At 36.4% G+C, this 23,045-nt stretch overlaps 1 protein-coding gene across 2 annotated transcripts in view; it reads left to right on the top strand.

Moving 5' to 3' along the window:
• Window positions 1–23,045, top strand: part of Grid2 (glutamate receptor, ionotropic, delta 2) — a 1,023,751-nt gene that overhangs the window by 761,695 nt on the left and 239,011 nt on the right. For both annotated transcript variants that reach the window (XM_013029731.1, XM_013029732.1), the window contains one exon: window positions 18,787–18,984. In XM_013029731.1, the coding sequence (XP_012885185.1) occupies window positions 18,787–18,984 (198 nt within the window). The remainder of the gene's footprint in view (window positions 1–18,786; window positions 18,985–23,045) is intronic.

Raw genomic sequence — 23,045 nt, forward strand, 5'->3', positions numbered from 1 at the left:
ACAAAAAAGAGTATATTTAGTTCCATATATATGTGTGTATATATGCATATACCTCAATGTAAATTCAACAGTGTCCACAGTTTCCTCTTAACACAGCTTACAGAACAAATAAATAATAAGGGGTGTGCGTGCATGTGTGTGTGTGTGTGTGTGTCCACGCACGTACGCAAGCACCAGTACTTGGGCTGGAAGTCCAGGCCTCCAGCACTGAGCTTGGCTTTTTTGCTCAAGGCTGGCACTGTACCATTTGAGCAACACATTTACTTTTTGTTTTTGTTTTGTTTTGTTTTTACTAATTGATGAGTTTCATAGGCTTTTCTGCCCAGTTTGCTTCAGTGATCCTTGTATCTCAGCCTCCTGAGTAGCTAGGATTATAGGTATGAGCCACTGGTGCTAACTCACTTTTAATTCCAGGTTCCTCAGTCTATTTCATTATTCTTCTCTCCTTTATCTCCTTTCCTCAACAAACATAATAAGAAGTATCTAAGATGTACTGCAAAGAACACTTATAATCAAAAGGTACCAGTTTTCATGTCAGCTTTCCTGCTTAAAGGGTTCTTGGATTTCATAGAAACCAAGACACTAGTATTAAACTCAATTTTTTATCTGCAGAAAAAAAAACTGACCACAAAGTGTTATCATGATGGGTGAAAACTGTGTGAAGTCAGGCATACCAAAGTACACAGGATTTTTATAGCAGCATCATTATCTCCATAGGAGAACTCCAGTGTGGAAATTAACTTTTGAAAAAAAAAACATGAATGATTATGAAGGTATAATTAATCAATGCCATGAAACCGCAGATATTTTGTGGGCGATCTGCAAGCCCCTAAGGCAGACAAATTAAATGTGACCTGAAGTATTGTGAGTCACTGTCACATTTTCAAACGTTGCTAATGAGGAAGGCCAGCCCTTGAAGTTGGTGCTTCCTAGAGGAAAAATAAACAACAACACCTATTACCCCAAAAAGCATCCCAAAATATGATCTTCAAAAACTTCAAAGAGATCACATGCGAGTTATATTGTCTCCTATGAATTGTGTTTAGTCCCACACTAGTTTAAATAGGTTCTTGATGTTAGTACGTATTTTTAAATGTTATTGTAAAGGTGATATACAGGTTACAGTTACATAAGTCAGGTAATGAGAACAATGTCACCTCTTCCCTCATTTTCTCCTAGTTTTTCCTCCTGAGCTCCTCCCCCCCAAGTTGTATAGATCATTTTCAAAATAGTGTCCAGTGAGTATCACTACTGCATTTGTTCACACTTTGTCCTGTCATAACTGTGCTCTACCTTACCCTAAAATGCCACTAAGAATTGATTTCAAATGTCATTGACCTTAAGATTATTGTTAAGACATTACGCATGATTTTCCTCCATGGAACCTGTGTTTTCATCCTTTACCCAGAAGTTTAAGCTCTGATCTCAGCTTCTGAGCCTCTTAAGCCTGGAGTTACCGTAAGGTATTGGGAGATTAACTTGGACATGAGACTCTACTGAGCATGTCTTCACAGCAAGGAGATTGGAGAGAGTTGACGGTAAACTCTGGTGGCTCCTACACAGATATACAAAGAGGGGTCCTCAAGAAGGAATTAATAGTAAAGTGGGGTTCAGGTCTCCCAGGCAAGAATGACAACTCTGGATGAGGAAATGTCCAATGGATGATACAGAAAATAAACTGAGACTCACAGTAAGACATGCAAAACATTGTACAATGGTAATACATTGGGACACCGAGTAGAGCATTGCAGTTTTGAACACAGCTCCTGGAGCAGATCCACTGCTAGGCTGTCAGAATGAGGAATCCAGTTCTCAGAAAAATGAGCAAAGCTTCCAGGAATTCCACAAAGCAAAGCAAAATAACAACCTTGAAGAATACTTTGATATCAGATAAGAGACTTGTATTTAGTCTACATGGATAATGATTACAAATTAACACAGAAAAAGAAAGAAAACAATTGACAATAGATAGACAAAGGTGAGCCTAATGGTCCATATCTCTAATCTTCACACTTGTAATTCTAGCTAATCAAGAGGCTGACAGAACATCAAAGTTCAAAGCCACCCCAAAAATCCCATGAGAGTTCCCCCCCCAAAAAAAACTATATATATCTTATGTGACCATATAAGATGATGCTAGGAAAAAATGAACTCCAAGACATAGACACAAGAGGTTTTTCTTTGTTGTTATTGTTTTCAACTACATGATTTTTTTCTTTTGTGTTTTCCCCCTGTGGTTTGTTCCCTGTTGTCACTGTGTTCAATTTTGGTACCCTGGGTATTGTATATATGTTTGTCTGAACTAGGGAAGGGAAGAGGGACAACAAAATGGTGAGTCAAAGGACAAAGTAGGACCCTATGCAACAACAATACACAAGACAATACGTTGGAAATGATCTGTACAACTTGGGGGGATTGGAGGGAGGGGAAAAGGAAGAAAAATGAGGGAAAAGGTAGCAAGTTAGACAAGAAATGTAATCACTTCCTTACTTAGGTAACTGTGGCCTTTCTGTACATCACCTTGACAATAAAATTTAATAAAGAAATAAAGAAAAATAAAGAACAAAGATGTAACTTTGAAAAACTCAGCACACAAAAGCAGGGCTTGAGGCATAAATCAAGTGATGGAACAATATAAAAATATATGCAAAAGTATGACATGCTATCAAGGATTTAAAGTATCCTAAAATAAATTGGGATATTATCTCAATTTCTGTAGTCGGTGTTAAATATTCTCTTTTACAACCTTCTCCAGAAATAAAGAAATTTATTCATGTCAACATTACATAAATAGCTACTATTTATCAACGAGTTAAAGTACTATTGTTAAAACGTTCGTCTAACCTCAGATTTAGGTAAAATAGTATTCACTTTCATTGTTGGAATAGTGTCATTCGTAGGCATGGCTCTATAATACCTCCACAAGATACACACATGGTTTTGTCCTTCTGCTCACTGTACTCATCTTAGGTAAAAGGGAAAAATGTAATTTTTATAAACAGACCCTCAAGGTAAAATGGCCTATGCAAACGATGTAATTGATGGCAACATTGGAATATGTGTTCACTGCAGTGCCGACTGAAGAAAACCATTACAAGAACTGCTGCGTGATGATGCCTTGCAGATTTTCTGCTTGTGCATCACACTGGCTATTGAGATGACAGCTGCCAGGCAGACATGTGTTAGTGTATCCCTTGTATTTGAGGTCCTTGTGTATCCCTGTATTTCTCCTCTTGGAAACCATCACCTGAATTCTCATAGTAGACAGTGAATAAATATTTCAGAGACAGATTGTATCATTTACTTCTGTAAAACAAATTGACCACTTGTCTCTAGAAGGTTAGAATGAGATTGGCAGAGTCATTTGCAAGTGCAAAGATGTAGAACCAGGAGGAGTATGGGCTTTGGTGGCTTCTGTACTTTCTAAGGAGTTTCAGCAACTATATTATTTCATTCAGAAATGCAGTGTAAAAGGAAGCCAAATATGCAGGAGACTTGGAAGTTTTAACCCATCTTTTGATAATGGTGTAGTTATGGCATAGTCACAACAACAGAAAACCAGCTCTCAAAAAAAAATTCCTCAGAAATGAACATGAGCCAGGCACTAGGAGCTCATACCTATAATCCTAGCTACTCAAGAGATTGAGATCTGAGGACTGAGGCTCAAAGTCAGCCCAGGCAGGAAAGCCCATAACACTCTAATCTTCAATTAACCACCAAGAAACTGAACGTTGAGCTCACATGTTAGAGCACTAACCTTGAGCCCAAAAGCCCAAGGACAGCATTACGTTCAAGCCCCAGGATGAGAACAACAGAAACAACAACAAAAGTGAACATGAAATTGAATAATAAAACCTGAAGACTTGCTGCAGAGATAAATGTTAACTTCTTAGAGCCCAAAAGGAATACATTAAGGAATTGATAACTAGTCATAATTTCATATAAAAATTGCCAATTAACTTATTAATCTATCTTATTTGGGATATTTTCATATATCTAAGATTTTTTATGTTTTTATTGTAAAAATAGTGTACAGAGGGGTTACAGTTACATTAGTAAAGTAATGAGTACATTTCCTATTGAGCATTGTTACCTCCTCCTTTGTTTTTCCCCTACCATCCCTTCCCTTCCCACCTCCCCAATATCTAAGATTTTTCCAGAACCTTCAAGAATATTATTTGAATTTATCATGTGGCAGAGACTCGTGTAAAAATATATTTCAATAATATGCATCAAATTCTTATTTGCCTAATTCTCTGCCCCATGATGGAGTAATGGGGTCTGGCTGAAATCCTTGCAGTAAACAACTACAAAGCAGAGCAGGGCAGGTAAAAATATTTTCAGACATTGCTCAGCAGTTAGCCATGAACTTTGATTCCTGAGAAGTTAGAAGTAACTAGATGATCTCAATATTTACTCCTGCATTATGAGTGCTGGCTATTTCCATAGTGTAGGCACAGAGATGAGTATGGATTGTGACCCACAAATAAAATCCAGATACTTGAAGTTTAAATACCAATCTGGAAAGCTGTGTGCTGGTGGCTCACGCCTGTATTCCTAGCTACTCAGGAGGCTGAGATCTAAAGATCGAGGTTCAAAGCCAGTGCGGTCAAGAAAGCCCCTGAGACTTTTATCTCCAATAAGAGGGGGTGGTGGACAAACAAGTTTGAAATGATAAGGTAATGACTTGGTTTCAGTAAGCCATAGAAAATAGGGCGTGACAAAACTTAGTATGCTTTTTCAGCTTCCTCTCAAAAGACCACAGTCGTAGTGGCAGCCTTTCCAAAGAGAAAGCTATTGCCCCAGGAGGACTCAAGATTCTTTCAAAAGCAACAGTAACAGCTTTTGACCAGGAGAAGAAAGTTTATCAAATCACTATCCATTGCCCTAAATGGTACTCCAGTGTTCTGAAATGGGAAGCAATATCTACAGAGCATCCCATCTGGGAATGGTTTAACTCATCTCTCAGCCTCTGTTATTAAAACTCAGCTTTCTCTGGGGAGACTGCAAGCAGGCAGTCAAGGGTTGAAGGTCCCAGAAATGGAAACGTTAGTTAAGGAAAATAAAGCAAAATGCACAGTTATACAAGAATATATCCCTTGGGTTTTTTAATGATCACTTGAAATAAGAAGAGATTTGGGTTTTAATGTGTTGTTTTATAGCATCTTTATGTAAATGATCTGGTAATTATTTTAACCTGGAAACAAAAAGGTGGGCATGAGGGAAGTGAATTAGTGTCTCTTACCTGTATTAACTCTTCATTCCAAAGGTTTCAAGTGCTCTAGCGTGTGTGTGTGTGTGTGTGTGTGTGTGTGTGTGTGTGTGTCCTGAGTTGTTGTTTTGTGTGTCTGTATGTGTATTTTTGTTTTGTACTTAAGGCTAGTGCTCTACTGCTTGAGACACAGCTCTAATTGCAACTTTTTGCGGGTTAATTAGAATAAAAGTGTCAGGGGTTTTGAATCATGATCCTCAGATCTCAGATCTCCGTCTTCTGAATAGCTAGGATTACAGGCATGAGCCACCAGCACCCAGCTGAGACATGATTTTTGAACTGGGAAAATGAAATGCTTGGGCTAAATTTTTTCCCCTTTGATTTGTATGTAATGTGCTCTGTAGTTCAATTAAAACTAAAAACCTGCTATGTTTTTCAGAGCCAAATATACTCCCAGACTATGGTCAATAAAGTACTCTAGAAAATGAAGGATCAGGGGCTGGGAAGGTGGCTCAGTGGTTGAGTGCTTGCCTCCTATGCATGAGGCCCTGGGTTTGATTCCTCAGCATTACATACACAGAAAAAGCCAGAAGTGGTACTGTGGGTCAAGTGGTAGAGCTAAGAGATAGCACCCACACCCAGAGTTCAAGCCCCACAACTGACAAAAGTTAATTAATTAAATAAAAATTAAAAAAAAGAAAATGAAGAATTAAAGTTGTATGGTCTGAAGACCATCTGGGAATAAAAATAAACAACTGATTCACATTTCAAAGCAATGGTTTTATTTTTTTTAAGTGAAGGTAATTTTTTTAAAAAAGGTCAATAAAAAGGGTCTGAAAATTATCCCACCTTTCTTTGATAAGCCCTTCAAAATTTTAAGAATGACCTTGGTCATCTACCCCAAAACTCAAGATGTGTTTCAATACTTGATGTCTTATTTCTTATTTGGGGACTTTTTTTTCTGGTACTGAAGCCTGAACTCAGAGCCTGGGCACTGTCCCTGAGATTCTTTTGCTCAAGGCTAGCACTCTACCACCTGAGTCACAGTGTCACTTCTAGCTTTTTCTGAGTAGTTTATTGGAGGTTAGAGTCTTGCAGCCTTTCCTGCCTGGGCTGGCTTTGAACTGTGATCCTCAGAGCTCAGCCTCCTGAATAGCTAGGATTACAGGTGTGAGCCACTGGTACCTGACTTTGGGACATTTTTAAAATACGTATTGAAGAATGTATAAATAAGAAGGACCAGTTCTCAAAACACAAACAACAACAAAAGCTAAATGATATTTGTTGCACTCAGTGATGTTATCTTATAGATGAAGCAATTATCAGGGCTGGTTTTAGGCTAAGCATTCCAATTGATTGTGCAATGAAAAATAGCAATGGAGAATCACAATCTGTTTTCCAGGAAATCATAAGAGTTTTCTTCTAATTTCTCTATAGGTATCCCCATAATTATATCACTCTTGTGATCCGGGTGGATATTGCTTTTGGTGAGAAGTAAACAGTTTTGTATGCCTTAATGTTCATTTTAATAACACTTCCAGCAATATTCTTTCATTTTTATATGTGTTCATTTGTGAAACTCAAAATATTTTCTCTGTATCTTGAAATACAGACTTCTTCCCTTTTTTTTTTTTTTTGGTATATCCCTACAGGTTTGTTGCTTGCTTTTAAATATTGGCAACTTTCTACTTTCAACTCTTCTGTTTCTGCCTTCCATGCAGGAGATCTATTCTTTTAAGTCCCCCGCTGTGTTTCATAATAGAATCAAAAGAAAAAGGTACATCCTTCAGAAAGCATTCAGCTCACTAGAAATAGAAAACCTGTCACCTTATTGTAAAACCTTAGATCAGCTAGACCAGTGTCTGCAAGAGTGAGTAGTTTCTACAAAGAGTATAGAGTAGGGTTGGTGAAATTATTATTTCCCTTGTTCTCTCCAGAAATCCTGTCAGGGAAGAGACTGACTTTGTTCAGAAAATGACTGTCTACTATTGGAAGGAAAACTTTTCCTCAACACACTTAAGTTGGATGGTTGGAGATCTATGAATTATCTGACAGTAGACAGAGAATGGGAGAAAAGACGAGGTTTGTTCACACAGGCATGTGGAACTCACTCAGTAATGTGTACCTTGCAAACAGAAGGAAAACTTGATATGATAACTGAACAATAATGGGTGCATATGGTTAGGATTTTACCGGGATGCTTTGCCTTCTTCCAGGAATTAGCAGACCAGCTCTCATAAAGTTCGCCCAGCATTTTCAAAAATGTCTGCTCTAGTCCGATAAGAGAAATTCAGATAAGATTTCAAATGCTTTCACTTAAAAGAAAATAATCTTTATGGCAAAATTGCTGATTGAAGTTCAAATGCAGCTCCTAAGAGGAAGAAAATACACATAGCTTTATCTTGCATATGATAGGAAATTTTTGAAGTATAGGAGATTTTTTTTCTTTTTAGCCAAACAAATGCTCTACCAATTAAGCTACACCTCCAGCCCTCTTTGCTTTGTTTTATTTAATAGATTAAAACTTATGCTTGGGACATCTCATCTTGATCCCACTACTAACATTTTCTGCATAGCAGGGATGATGGTCACCCGCCACTATTTCCCACATTTAAGATGAAATCTAGTAAACTTTTGCAAGGGTGCACCTTTGACTGCCAGCTTCGCCTCCAGAGTTGCTAGGATTACAGTTGTGAGCCACGGTGCCTGTCTGAAAAGGACTATTTTATTACTACCATGTGTTCAAAGACTAGCCCAAATTCTTCATGTCTTATCACCATGTAGTTTCTCTATTCCTTCACCCACATTTACACACACATGCTCATCCTCTGACAGTCTAAATTCATCAATTAATTAAAGCCAGTCTACACTAATTAATGGCTAAGTATATAGAATTTAGTAATCAGACAATGCAAGATTGAAATTTCAGGTTTCCTTTATTTTTCAACCTAGTTTTATAATTTCAAGTGTACTATTTCTCTCTCTTCAAGTTTCAGTTCTTTCATTCATAACTTGGCAATAAAAATGCTTGAAAACTTTTTAAAAACAAGCAAATGAGAGTCATGTGATGAGGATTATCAGATACATACGTAACTTTATCGTTGTTGCTACTATGTGTCATTTGCTCCTTCCTTTAGCCTGAAAACTCCTGAGGAAGGAAATCCACACTCTTGGTCTTGAACCTCCCCTGCTCTAATATTTCCTTTCTTTTGAGTGATTCTTCCATGCTAACTATCTCTGTTTCATTGTTCTCTTTTCCCCTCTGAAATCACTGAAATTTGGCTTCTACTCTAATTTCTCCAGAGAAACAAAGAGCTTTTGAAAATGTCTCCAAGGTCTCCAACTTGCAATGGATGATCATGGGCCTGGTACCTGTGGTCTTCCCATTCCAGGGCAATTTCACTTCCAAATGCTGTCCTCAGTTCATTTTTGCAAAGACACCTTTTGTTTCCCTTTCATCCTCTCTGATCCTTCTCGAGTCCTAATTCCTGTGTTGGATTCTTTTCTGCCAGAGTTCCATCACTGCCTCTGTATTACCTTTACTGTATTACTTTCTTGAAAAGTCTAATTTTTGGTCCAACTCTGGCTTTTCTCCTCTTCCTTTAGACTCATTTATCCATAGCTATTGTGAATCAAAAATATTCTGCATTTAATGTCAAAAACTTAGACAATTTAGAAAACAAAAATTAATGACAAACTCACCTATAATCGATCATTGAAAACATTACTAATGTTTCCTATTTTACTAGTTAATTCCTTTGCTTTTAACAATGGAGGAAATTAAAGCCACACTCATAGGCTAATAGGCAAATATATATTTTAAAAAAACTTAAACTCACTTATTATTTCTTTACATGGAAAATCACCAGATAAAATTATACAAACATTTGGAGGCATTTTCTTTCTAATTGAGAATTTGTTTCCTGAAAAAGTATTACCAGTCTTGAGTCGCATAAGAGGTATATACAAAAGCCAACTGCCTTCACAGGCTGCTGATAAATGTTAGCACTCCCTTTCATCCTTGCTAATCTGATAAGCAATAAATAAAATAATTCTCATTCTAATTTTTCTTTCTCAAATGTGTTTCAAGAGACCAAAAATAAATGTCACCTTAATATTTGCTATCAAACTCTGTCCTTTTAAAATGGAAGCTTCTGAGATTCTGAATTAAATGATAATTTTAACAAATAAGCATCTCCCTTTAAATGACTTTGAGTCATAATTAGGCATAGGTGTGTGTGTATGTGTATGTGTGTGTGTTTCTGTATGTGCATGTCTGTATGTGCCAGTACTGGGGCTTGAACTTGGGGCCTGGATGCTTTCCTTGAGCTTTTTTGGTCAAGGCTTGTGCTCCACTTCTCTTTGGAGATGAAAGTCTCACAGACTTTTCCTGGCCTGTCTGGCTTGAATCCATGGTCCTCAGATCTCAGCCTCCCAAGTAGCTAGAAGGACAGCAGTGAACTGTACTATGACCACCATTTTAATATTTCCCTTTATTAAGTTACAATGTGTATTCATTTTGTGCTTAGTGCTGCAAGTTTTTTACAATATAATTTCTTTGATTCTATATTGAATATTCACCTTGAAGACTTTAATCTATTGATTCAAAGTCTTAGTTCCTCTAATAGAATTACCATGATACATACTCTCAATAAAAGGCATTTCAAGGTGAATCTTAGAAGCCAGTGTCATCTGAGAGCAGAGCGCTCTGCGGTGGGCCTCCAGGAAGGTGATGGCATAGCATTGCATCACCTCTCAGTAAGTACTTATGACCCCACATCCAATATATCAGTGAATTCCCTCAGCCCTGACTCCAAAAAGACCTAGAGTCTGATTACATCTCCTCCCATCCATTAACAGCCAGGTCATGACTAGCTCACTTCTGATGCATTGCAGATTCCTAATTGATCTCCTTGCTGCTTCTTTGCTTCCTTCAGTCTGTTGTCAATAGTAACTGTCACAACTGCCACCTTTTAGTAAACTGATGAAATATACCTCTCTTACACTCTGAGCCCATCTGGCTTCTTGCTCCAGTAGTTTCTCCTCTCATGGTAAGTAACAGTTAAGAAAAAAAAAAACCCTCACCAGGCTGGGAAGGTGGCTCCGTGGTTGAATGCTTGCCTTGCATGCATGAGGCCCTGGGTTCGATTCCTCAGTACCACATAAGCAGAAAAAGCTGGAAGTGGTGCTGTGACTCAAGTGGTAGAGTGCTAGCCTTGAGCTAAAAAGCTGAGGGACAGTGCCCAGGCCCAGAATTCAGGCTCCACAACTGACAAAAAAAAATTGCATTGTAAAAGTAATATAGAGAGGGGTTACAGTTACATAAGTAAGGGAATCTGACCTCTCTCATCTTCTCCTCATTCTCATTATTTAATTTTTCTTTACACCTCAGCAGGTGCATGTATTTGTGTTTGTCAATCCATAATCTATATAAGAATTATTTTGTCTACTGTCTGTCATTCCTACTCAGACTGAAACCCTAGATATGTAGAGAAGTATTGGTTTTATTATTTCTGTTTTTGTTTACTACCATATTCTTAGCATGTGCTGGGTATTAACACACTTTTGAATGACCAAATGAATTGCCAAAACTCTACCTTTTCCCTCTAGGTAATATTGTTTTGACCCAATATTGTTTTGATCTAAGATTTTTTTTAACTTTTACATGATTTACTGTATGTTCCAGCTATTGAATACTTTACATCTATTAGATGCCTCTATGTTTATATTTTATTCAGTTTAAAGTAATTTTTCACATTTAAATAATTGCTTACAAAATAGAAATCACAAATAATAGGTAAGATGTGTATATAGCAAGTTACAGTGATGAGAGATTTTTGTCCATTGGTAGTTGAATTTTATAGTCTGGTAAAAAAAAATCAAAGACTTCAAAAGGTACTGTGAATGTCATGTACATGTAGTGTAATCCATCCTAAATATTTGCTCCTACATAAAAATTTTCCAGCAAAATCAAGTCCTTTAAAAGAAGATTTTCTAGTACACATCCTCATAACCTGCTTTTCTCTTCATGGAGCTCAGTTTTCTACTTCATAATACCTAGAATATACCTTCTTTTCTAGCTGTTCCTTTTTCCCTATCCTGATGACTTGTCATCGCTTTATTAACAAATTCCATACTTCTAGCCTTTGTGAACTTTAACAATTTCTAACACTCATATATGCTCTATAAAACATAACGAGGTTTTCCCAAGGAGAATCGTGGCCATTAATTCTGCACATAGCAATATAGAATGTGTCATCCATGAGTACAAGAGGCTCCCCCCATGCATAAAGACAACTTTTGTTTGCGTCAACCAAGAATGTGGGTAATGGGAAAACATTTTGAACAAGCCATTAAGAAATATTCTCATTCTCTCTTTAATGTCTTTGAGCTGTATGTGTGAACAGAATTATAAGCAATTTCCAGTGACTCATTCCTACTTTGGGCCATGTAGGCAGTTCTGTAAAGTCGGGCGTAATAAAACATCTGAATAACACCTGGAAAGAACCTTCACAGAAGAGTTTTAAGCTTGTACCGCTCAAAAATATCAGATTCTTTAAAAAACCCTATTAGTAGCCAGCAACATTATATATTACTAAAATATGGGCATGAACTATAAAAGTTGCAAGCTGCAAACAGTGTTATAAATCAACTCACCAATTAACATGAGATTTTAAGTGACTGAATACAAATTCAGAATTATGAAGTTATTATCTAATAACCCTACAAGTGATGGGAATAAATCCTTACTAATATAAAAATTTCCAGCTACTGCAACACCCTTTTCTGCAAGTAAGTTTACAGATCCTCATGATGCTGCACTTAGATTGATGAACTGGGGATGTTTTGTGAAAGCTTTGTTTATTCCAGATGCTGTGGGGCTTTTTGCTCAGAGAATCTGTCATGCAAGTGATCAGCAAATTGTGCTCAGCAATTTGTTTTCATTTAATCGGCAGACAGGTTTTCACCAATTTAGACTCAAGTCCTATTAATACTCTTTGAAACTAATTGCTGGAAAATGAATTTTAACAATAGGATATTATGATTTCCGCTCTTCACCACCACCACCACCCCCCGCCCCGTGCCCATCATAGAAGATTCAAAGCTATGAACTCAAACTTTGAAGATACATGTCAAAAAGACCTGGGCTATAATCTTCAATCATTTGGGCTATTGCTAAAGGCACCTAATCCTCTTTTACGCCACAATGTACTCTCTATAGCTGCAATTACTTTCTTATTATCCATTCCCTCTGCCAAAGTGTTACACCAGATAAAAGACCACCTTTATATAGCTTCAGTGTCTTTTATTATTTAGTGCCACTTAACATACTTTTTCTCTGTTTTGTTTTGCAAAATAGCATATGTAGTGGGAAAAATGCATAAGTGATTAATTAATACATTAACTTCTCAGAACCAAAAGGGGAAAATTTTCATTATCATAAAAGCTACAGCCCCTGGTGTGTTTTGTCTGATTATTCTCTACCCATTATCATAAAGCTAAACCAACCAGGTTGATGACTGTCTTGATTTTTTTTCATTCTGTCTTGCTATAAAGATGGGAATTCATAAATCACCCAAATTTTTCTTGTTTTGAATATTATATGGGCAGAACCAAACTCTGTTGTTTTATGATATTATTTTCATTTTGATCATTCTTGTAAAATTTTATTCATAATAATAAAATATAATTGTAATATCTTCAATATTAAGCTATTTTGTCTCACTATACCACAATGTGCTTATCTTTTCCCTGTTGATAGACATTTGGATTTTTAGATTATTCTCAGATTTATTTATGTGGATTTTTGTTAGCATATATTATCTGTACAAAGGAATTTCACTGTGATATTTCTATACATGATGTAATGAACTTTGATCAAATTCACTCCCTTGTCTTACTTTTATCCATCCTCTCCTTTTTTAAAAACAATTTTAATGGATTTAATGATTCCCTTTGCAAACATTCATTTGGAATATTTCATTCATATTCGCTCTTCCCCATTTATTTCCCAATTTAGGCTATTACAAAAATATTACTATGGGGGCTGGGAAGGTGGCTCAGTGGTAGAGTACTTGCCTTGCATGCATGAGGCCCTGGGTTCAATTACTCAGCACCACATAAGCAGAAAAAGCCAGAAGTGGTGTTGTGGCTCAAGTGGTAGAGTGCTAGCCTTGAGCTGAAGAGCTGAGGGACAGCGCCCAGGCCCAGAATTCAGGCCCCATGAATAAAAATAAAATAATAAGATAAATTAAAATATTACTATTAACCTTCTTGAACATATAGTTTAATGCCCAATATTTATTAGTGCTCACCTGCAATACGATGAACTGCCCAGACAAGGTTACGGACTCCTGCAAACTCAATCAATATTTATGTGTCATTCAAAAACAGGCAATTTTAACCTGTGTGTAAATACATTTATACACTACTAGATACAACAAAATGTTTTCCACACTTTGCAAGCCCAGAAGCAGTGAGTGACAGCTCCTAGATCTTTAGATGACATGATTGGTGTAGTTTTCTTTAGTTTTCCCTCTGGTTATTCTTGCTTTGGAATTTTCCTTTTTCTATTTTTTCAATTCTGACTTATTACAACTCATTAATTCTTCCCTTTTCTGTTTATACACTGTTAAACTATAAATCATTAAGTTCTTTGGCAATCGTCTCCTTTAATAGTCAAATTTCTATAGGATTCTTTTTCAACTCTGCGCTGATACTTTATGTAGTTTCTTGTTTCCTGTCAATTAATTTTTTTTTAAAGCTATTATGTCGGGCTGGGAAGGTAGCTCAGTGGTAGAGTGCTTGCCTTGCATGCATGAGGCCCTGGGTTCAATTCCTTAGCACCACATAAGCAAAAAGAAAAAAAGCCGGAAGTGGTGCTGTGGCTCAAGTGGTAGAGTGCCAGCCTTGAGCTGAAGAGCTGAGGGACAGCGCCCAGGCCCAGAGTTCAGGCCCCACGACCGGACCCAAAAAAAAAAAAAAGCTATTATGTCCTAAAATTAGAAAACACAGTATTTAAAATATGCACTTGAAAATGCTAATATCTAAATTCTTGAAATATATTTATGTGATTTATTGTGTCTGCTGGTTCTACTATCAGAAACATTATTTATCTGTTGTCTTTTTTCTTTTTTTTTTGTTGGTCGTGGGGCTTGAACTCTGGGCCTGGAAGCTATCCCTCAGCTCTTCAGCTCAAGGCTAGCACTCTATCACTTGAGCCAGAGCACCACATCTGGTTTCCTGGTGGTTCATTGGAGATATGCCTGCCTGGGCTGGCTTTGAACCATGATCCTCAGATCTCAGCCTCCTGAGTAGCTAGGATTACAGGTGTGAGCTCCCAGTCCCCAGCTTGTCATTGATTTTTGTTTGGAACATTGTATCCCGAAGTTACTTAAAGGAATAATGTGAGGCAATTTTGGATTCTTTTTTCTCGTTTTTTTTTTCTTTTTTATCGTGTCAAACATCCTGATCTCCTGGTCCTCTATGAGTTTAGGACTATCTTACACTGCGGTAAAAGTTAGGCCAAATTGTATAGTCTTGGCTTTTAATCCAAAACATTTTTTTCAATTTAATTTAATTTTATTTGTGAACATACTGTACAGAGGAGTTACAATTACATGGGCAAGATAATGCGTACATTTCTTACCAAGCATTGCAGCCTCCTCCTTTGTTTACCCTTCACATCCCTTCCCAGCCTCCCCCCCCCCCCCCCTCCCCCATCCTCTCCTCCCCCCCCCCCCCCCCAAGCTCGTTTTGGACATGATAACTTGTACTTCTCATTGTTGCAACAGGTCCACCTGTATCCTTAAACAACTGGTTTTTCCCCATCTCCTCCACAAATTTTTTAAATGAGGTTTAGAGAAGTGAAGTTTATGTAAGATAGATTTTATTGCTTTCTTCTTCTATAACCTCTTGTGCAACTTAGAGCTAAAATTCTTTGTCTTACCTTAGTTATCTCATCTATTAAGAAAGTGTATAGCTTTGTAAACCCTTAAATAATAACTTCTGCTGTTGTCCTGTGTTTCTTGGTGGTTGGCGTGGTTGGTCTCATATCTGTTGCTTTTGTTTTAACTTGAATTTTGGGAGCAAATTGACTTCTCATTTCCCCCTACTGGTTATAAAATTCTTTTGAACGTGGTGCCTATGATATCATACCACTATATTTTATGTAATACCTTGATGCAGTAGCTGCTCAATGGATGTTAAATGGAAAACTCAATGATTCAATTAATTTTAGAAATAGGTATATATAAATATATATACCTATATATATATATATATATATATATATAACCTTTGTTAAATCAAGCTAAATATTGCCACAGAGAAAAAACAAGTGTCTCTTTTATTATAGTTCCCAGAGTTTTAATCTAATGTCTGCTGCTGTGTTTGCCTCTCTGATATATTGGCTAGTTGTCTTCAAAGACAACAACAGGCCAAAGTTAGAATTCATAAATAGTGATCCAATCTGTATTACAGCTTAAAAATAAAGCTTTAAAGCCATTGATCCAGATGAGAAATGATGGGATGCAATAAGGGTTTATTTAGGGCATAAAATTTAAAAGGCATGTTCATCAATAATTCATCAACTCTCTTTAAAAGCACCTTACTATAACCATTCCTATTCTGTACCTTTTATCAATTAGTCGACATTACTAAGAACAGATTTTGACAACAAACTGGCGAAAGGGATCTATTTATGAAGGTATGCCCTTACAAAAATGGAATTAAAATCATTCTTAAGGCAAAATAGTACAAAAAGCAAGCATAATAATTTAGGATATCAAATAATTACTCTAAAGAGAGGAGTTAAAGTGAAATCACTAACAGTTTATTTCAAAGTATACATTGGAAAATTATTTTGCCACATCTTACATTGAACTATGAAATACAGTTAACATCTTAATTATTTTAAGCATTATTTGCCTCAGGAGTTTAGTATGCTCCCTGAGGGTCAGATCACTGCTGAATAGCTTCTTGAAAGTAGAGAATGTCCTTTGCCCAAAATTATTGGTAGGAGAATCAATCAATGTCATTTACGAATCTTCTTTGAGTTGGATTGCCATTGCCAATGGTTTATAATCTAGAAATGAAGAATGAAAAAATAGATAATTATTTTTGTTACTATTACTTATACCATGATAAACCTCTAAGACCTGATTATTTATATAACATTGTGGTCATAATTATGTACTTCCTGAAATTGAAGTTAAGTTTGGGATAGCTTAAATCATTCTGAGTCTAATAACCTCAGGACTTCAGAATGTTTTCACAATGCATACTCATTGACTAGCTCTATATTTTACTCAAACAACCAAGTGAAGAGTAACACATTCTTCCAATTGTCTAAAAGTCTTATCTACTCACCTTTAAACATATAAAGAAATTGAAATCATCAAGATGGGTTTTTATCGTACATATAATAAGACTGAACTTGCATCCTTCCTGCATTATGATGTCATTTAGAGTAAACAAATCAAAGTATCACATTTTGATTAATTCTTCTACATTTATATATTGATTCATAACTTTTCAATATCCAAATATTAGCACCAAATATTACTATAGCAAAGGAAAAGCAATAGCTTACCATGAAAAGACAGGAATTTCTCTTTTCTCATACAATTCTCTAATCCTTGAGAGGCAGTCCTGATGTAGTACAATATTACAAGTGTTAGGGACATAGATTCTATCTCATTCCTGAAACTTATGATGTCACTTCAAGGGCCTATTATTTCGAGGGCACAGCTGTTGAGTGATCATTCCAGTGGGCAAGTTGTAGGAATCACAGCAAGAAATGCTGTGCCAATCACCTTGCAAACATTGCATCGGTCCGACTTGGACCTATCACTTTTCCTTTCCTGAAGCAAGACTGCAGATCATATTATTGTGCTAGTGCTAAAGTGGAAAAAATATCTCAAAATATTGGAGAATAACAAAGGATCCACATTGTTATAGATGAACATGAAATATTGCACTGACTTTCTGGGTAAAACAAAGTGAAAATAGATGCTTCAATAGCTTCATTTTGTTTTTGCCAATCCTAGGCTTGAACTCAGGGCCTGGGTACTCACTGTCCCTGAACTTCTTTTGCTCAAGGCTAGTACTTTACCACTTGAGCCACAGCGCCACTTCCAGCCTTTTCTGTACTGAGGAATTGAACCCAGGGTTTCATGCATGCTAGGCAAGCACTCTACCACTGAGTAACCTTCCCAGTCTGTTTCCTTCATTTTTAAAAAGGACATGGCTATACCTTTTGAAACGCTGGCCCTGAGCAACTCAAATTCATGGTTAAAGAAGAGTTTTATTACGGACATTATTTCTATAACAGGTACAATGATTTTATAAGAATCTTATTGTTGTTTTTGGTGAAAAGCCAAAAGCAAAGAATTATTTTACATCTCAATGAAAGCTGTTTTATGTTTCTCTAAGGAAAAATGATTTAAAGAAATATCTATAGGAATTCTGGCTTAGGCCCAAAGATAGAGTTTAGTCTGCACAGAGGTAGGTGAACTATATACTGTATGATGGTTATCTGAAATTATAACTACTGCTGAAAGATTTTTGATAAGTTGAGGAAATTAAGAAATAGATTTTTTGACAGTCTTTAAGTCTCATTTCCTGCTTAGAGAACAAGAATGCTTCACTCTTCCTCCCCCCGCTGCCATTTCTCTTAAAAAATATATTTTCTAATTTTCTGTCATAAGATAGTGTGTTTCAACTCAACTGTACTCTCTTAAGAGTGAGTATTCAAAGCGAAAGTTCTGTGGCTTTAAAAAGACAAAATGTAAGGTAGAGGCTGAGAACCATTTGCTAAATAGTTTAAATTAAATAGCTCATAAAAAGTAAATGATTTCCCAGTATATATGCAGAAGTTCTAGAACTCAATTTATAGCCCTGGCTGGTCTTGATCTCATAATCCTCCAGTCTATACCAACCACGTGCTGAACTTACAGGCAAGCCCTCTGGTGCCTGGTTTATTTTCTTATGGTTGTGGTGTGTGTTTTCACATTCAATTATAGGTGATAAGCATAAATTTAGTTACAAAATAATTTAACTAATAATTCCATTAAATATGTTATTATATATTTTAGATAAATTATACAGCTTTAAACTATTTGGTCTTTTCAAAGAGTTTCAAATTGATTATGTCATTAACACTTTTAGGTATTTTTATATAAATAATAAAAAATACTTAAAAATAGATAACAGAAAAACCACAGTTTCTTATAGTGGTATTACAATTTTATGATACATAAAGACATTATAATGTATAATAATATGATATTATAATGTATTATAGTATTATTGATTAATCTTAAATTGGTCCTAAGATGGTAAGAAACCATTTTTTAATATGGCAACAGTTTCATAAGAAGACAAAAAAATTGAGTGAGTGAACATATTTAACAATGTGAGGCATGGATAATATACAAATTATATCCTTAAGTTAATTCTTTCAAAGTATAAAACAATGTTTGGGTTTTATATGTAAATTTTTTTCAAGAATTAATTATGCCTTTTAGGCATATTTATTGGTTGACAACAAGATTTTTCTTATCTCCATATAGGAAGAGCCCTTTGTGATGGTCTCTGAAAATGTCTTGGGTAAGCCGAAGAAATACCAAGGTTTCTCCATTGACGTTTTGGATGCCTTATCAAACTACCTGGGTTTTAACTATGAAATTTATGTTGCTCCGGACCACAAATATGGAAGCCCTCAAGAGGATGGGACATGGAATGGACTCGTAGGAGAGCTAGTTTTTAAGGTAAAGATTCATTTATTCATTTTATACCTAAATGAATGCTATTTTCATATTTTTAAAAACCTGATATAAAACAGTGTGTTATGATGTTGAATGCAAACAAAAATATTACCCAGTATCACTTAGTGAAGTTTGTGGAATAAAGTTCTCTTTTAGCTACATCCACAGCAGGATTTGATGTTGTTAATTTTCTTGATATTGGCCATTCTAGCTAGAATGAGGTGGAATTTCAGTGTGGTTTGATTTACATTTCCTTTATGGTCAGAAATGTTGAAGAAAGCAGGATGGAGGGTCCTTAAAAGACTAAACATATAGCTACCCTATGACTCAGCAATTCCATTCCTGGCCATTTATCCAATAGAGCACAAACAAGGCCCACACTAAAGCTACTGGTACAACTGTGTTCATTGCATCATTGTTTACCATAGTCAAGATATGGAATCAACATATGGATCAAGAAAACATGGTTTATATACACAATGGAAATCTACTCATGCATCAGAAGGAATATTGTACCATTTGTAAGGAAATGGAAAGACTTCGAGAAAAATACATTAGGTGAAGTAAGCCAGACCAAGAGAAACACAAGTTGCATGATTTCCCTCATTGTGATACCTAGAATGTGCCCGTACATCTATTAAGTAACCACACTGGGTGGGATGTAAGTGATTACAAATGAATTAACTGATGTATAATAGACTCTGTGGAGAGCTCAAATAGTATAATTATTTTAATATGCATTTGTATTGTAAATATACTGTCCAGAGGGGTTACAATTACATGAGTGATGTAATGAGTCCATTGCCTATCAAGTATTGTAAATGACTGAGTCAAAGCCCAGTAAAATAGGTACCAGGAAATGGGTACTTGTAAGAGGAGAGAGTAGAGCCAAGTGAAGAAAGATAGAAGAATGGGGGGGCGGTCAGAATGCACACAGTAATTCATTGCATATACCACAGAATGGAGAAAAATAAGGGGAGGGGGTGGGTGGAAAGGGGATAAAAATGTTGAAGGGGGTGACACAATCAAGATTAGACATAAACTTCTTTGTTAAATGTCAAAAAATTCAATATACAACCTAGAAAGTAAGAAAAGTGAAGGAAGGGGTGGGTGGAGAGGGGTGGATGAGAATGTGGAAAGGAATGACATTGGTCAAAATGCGCTGGATTCATAAGCTGCTCTGATGCATGGCAACTCCTTTGTACAACTATTTAACAATAATAAATATACTTAAAATATTTTCTATAGCATAAAAGCATTTTGAAGGTCTCAGTTTGGTCAAACTTATGCTGTTAACATTTTATCAGTATATATGGGTGCATGATGAAATCATAATCTATAAGCAAAATGTATACCATTAATTTCTTTTTAAATGCCACATTGTCACTAGATACCAGTGGCTCACACCTGTAATCCTAGCTTCTCAGGATGTTGAGATCTGAGGATCATGGTTCAGGCCCTGGGTTTAGGTCACAGGATCAGCATACACACACACACACACACACACACACACACACACACACACACACAAACACAGAGCCATATTGGTGAATAAACATGATCACTTAACAAGTAGCTATCTAATTCTGGGAAATAGGCTAGGTATATTTATAATTACTTAGCTATACTGACTTAAATTTGTCTTCACGAAGTTCACAAAAATATGGGTAAATGTCTCTGTCTGCTGACAGTGATGGCTACAGATATTATGTAAGCCTGTGGGTGGAGGGTAAAGATTAGAATAGATACAGAGGAAAATGAGAGTGACTGCTATATCAGGATGGATAAAAAAGTGCTGAGCAATCAAGGTATTGCTTATGTAAGATTGACGCTTTTCATTGCTGCTATTCTGCACTATGCTGTGACTACTGAGATTGGAAAGGCCAGGTGAGGAACAAGAGCATATTAAAACACTCATATCAAGGTTGATGAATTTGTCGACAATTACGTAAGAGTACAGAAAACCTCACATCAGGAAAGCACGGCCGTAATCAGGGAGGTAGACTTGAATAAAATTTTGGAAAAATTAATGGAAATATCGAGATGAGCCTGAAAAAAACAAGTGCTGTATGTAGAAAAACATGAATGAGCTAGTGGATCAAAAGAAATATTGTATGTCTGGGGAGTGGCTGTCAGTTTTCTAAGCAGGATGTTAGAGATATAAAGGAGTTTAAAAATGAGTAGGCTATTTTTAAATGTTATTTATGTATGTATGAAATTCTCTGGTGAAACCTTTTTGACCAATTAATGTACATTTTCAAAAAGGAAGGAAAAGAATGTAAAACAGGTCATGACTGGAGTGTGGATACCACCGGGAGAGAGCAACAAGGATGGAGAGGGTGGACAGAGGGCAAATGTGCTGTGTGCATGAGTGGAATGGAACCATGAAACTTGGGGAGTGAAGGAACAGAGCCAAGGGATAGTGATAGCTATAGAAGTGAGTCTGATCATTATATGCGTATACAGATGTCGAAATGAGTCCCCTCTGTATAGCTAACTAACTTCAATAGAAAACGTAGAAAGAAGAAAAGGAGTGAAAACAAATACAATGGCCCCAAAAGGTGAGGTGAATGGGTGGAGCCCAGGGATATTGAAGGCAGTAAAAATCTGCTTGAGGCCTACAGCATCATTACAGCTTAATATCTGGATTCACCAGACCTATGCATTTGCCAATAGTCATAGAAATAGTGAACCCTCATAGAAATTACAGACTATCCGTTCATAATAATGCTTCAAGATGTGCTCATCAATCATAACTAATGTGTTACCCTAATGCAACTCGCTAATGATACAAGAAACTATTTACACTCTCTGCTGCGTTTTTCCATCAACCTAAAATTGAACTCTTGAATGCCTAAGGTAACAGGCAGCAAAATTCTAGGCCTGTGGACAATAAGCAGGGTGGTAAAAGTGGATTCCTATACCATGGAAGTTCAAAACAAAAGAAATGTGTGCCCTAGACAGTCTCACATTGTCAGGGCTTCCCATTCTTTCTGTGGTCAGCACAACCGACACTGCATGTCACCCTGAGCATGGCTGATGGATGCCACTATAGGAGGCCAGACTGGACTGAGTTCACCTCAGTGTCCTGGTAGCTAAGGTTTTCCCTTAATTTCTAGGTATTGATCTTTTATTTACGTCCTAGCCTGGCCATTCCAAACAGTTTCCATGCTTTTCAAGTCTCAAGTAAAGTTCACAAAACTGAACTGCCTGAGAGATGTCTCATTTCCTCAGGCTTTGGTCTTGCTCTCCCTGGCTCTCCATTTGGATTCAGCCCCGCTCCTTCCTTGGCAATAAGGGAACGTTCAGCAGCTCCAGGCTTAGATTTCAGTCTCTCCTCTATCCCAATATAAACACCAGTTCTCTTTTACCAACAGTTCTAAATCAGAGCCTCAGATTGAATACACATTGGCTCTGACTGAAATCCTTGCATCCAAGAAGAGGGGTTGCTCCCACGGTCAGGCCTGCACTGCAAGCCCACATCCAGCACTGGGGTAGGAATGGCTCCGTGAAAATCTCCCAGAGTAAACCCGGGAGAGTGTTCCCCAAGGGGAAATAATTATCATGGTAATGGAGTGGAACATTGAATAGTATAAAAAAGCATCTTAAATATGATCAGTTAGTCCCAATCATTTGATTAGTAACTACAATTCTAGAATATATGTATTATATATATATGCATAGGTGTATATTTCATATCATCATTTGCTTAGCAACTAACATGCTAGAATATATGTTATCATATTTATTCATATATTTGTGTATGCATGCATGTTATGATAAATTGATTGGTAACCAAAAAACCTATGATAAATTACACATACAATGATGTTATACATACAGTGTGTGTTTATGTATACATATATGTTCATTGAATTAGTTTCTAATCTATATTTCATTTAAAAAATAGCACATCACTAAAATTAGAGCCACATATGTATGTCAGATACCTGCATAAATTGGCAATGCTGAAAATTATTTGAGTACCACAAAGAAATTTTTAAAAAATTTAAAAAAATAATTTAAAATCAAACAAAACACAGTCTTTTGTGTTTTGCATTGAT

This window comes from Dipodomys ordii, unplaced genomic scaffold, assembly GCF_000151885.1.
Source record: "Dipodomys ordii isolate 6190 unplaced genomic scaffold, Dord_2.0 Scaffold122, whole genome shotgun sequence".
NCBI lineage: Eukaryota > Metazoa > Chordata > Mammalia > Rodentia > Heteromyidae > Dipodomys > Dipodomys ordii.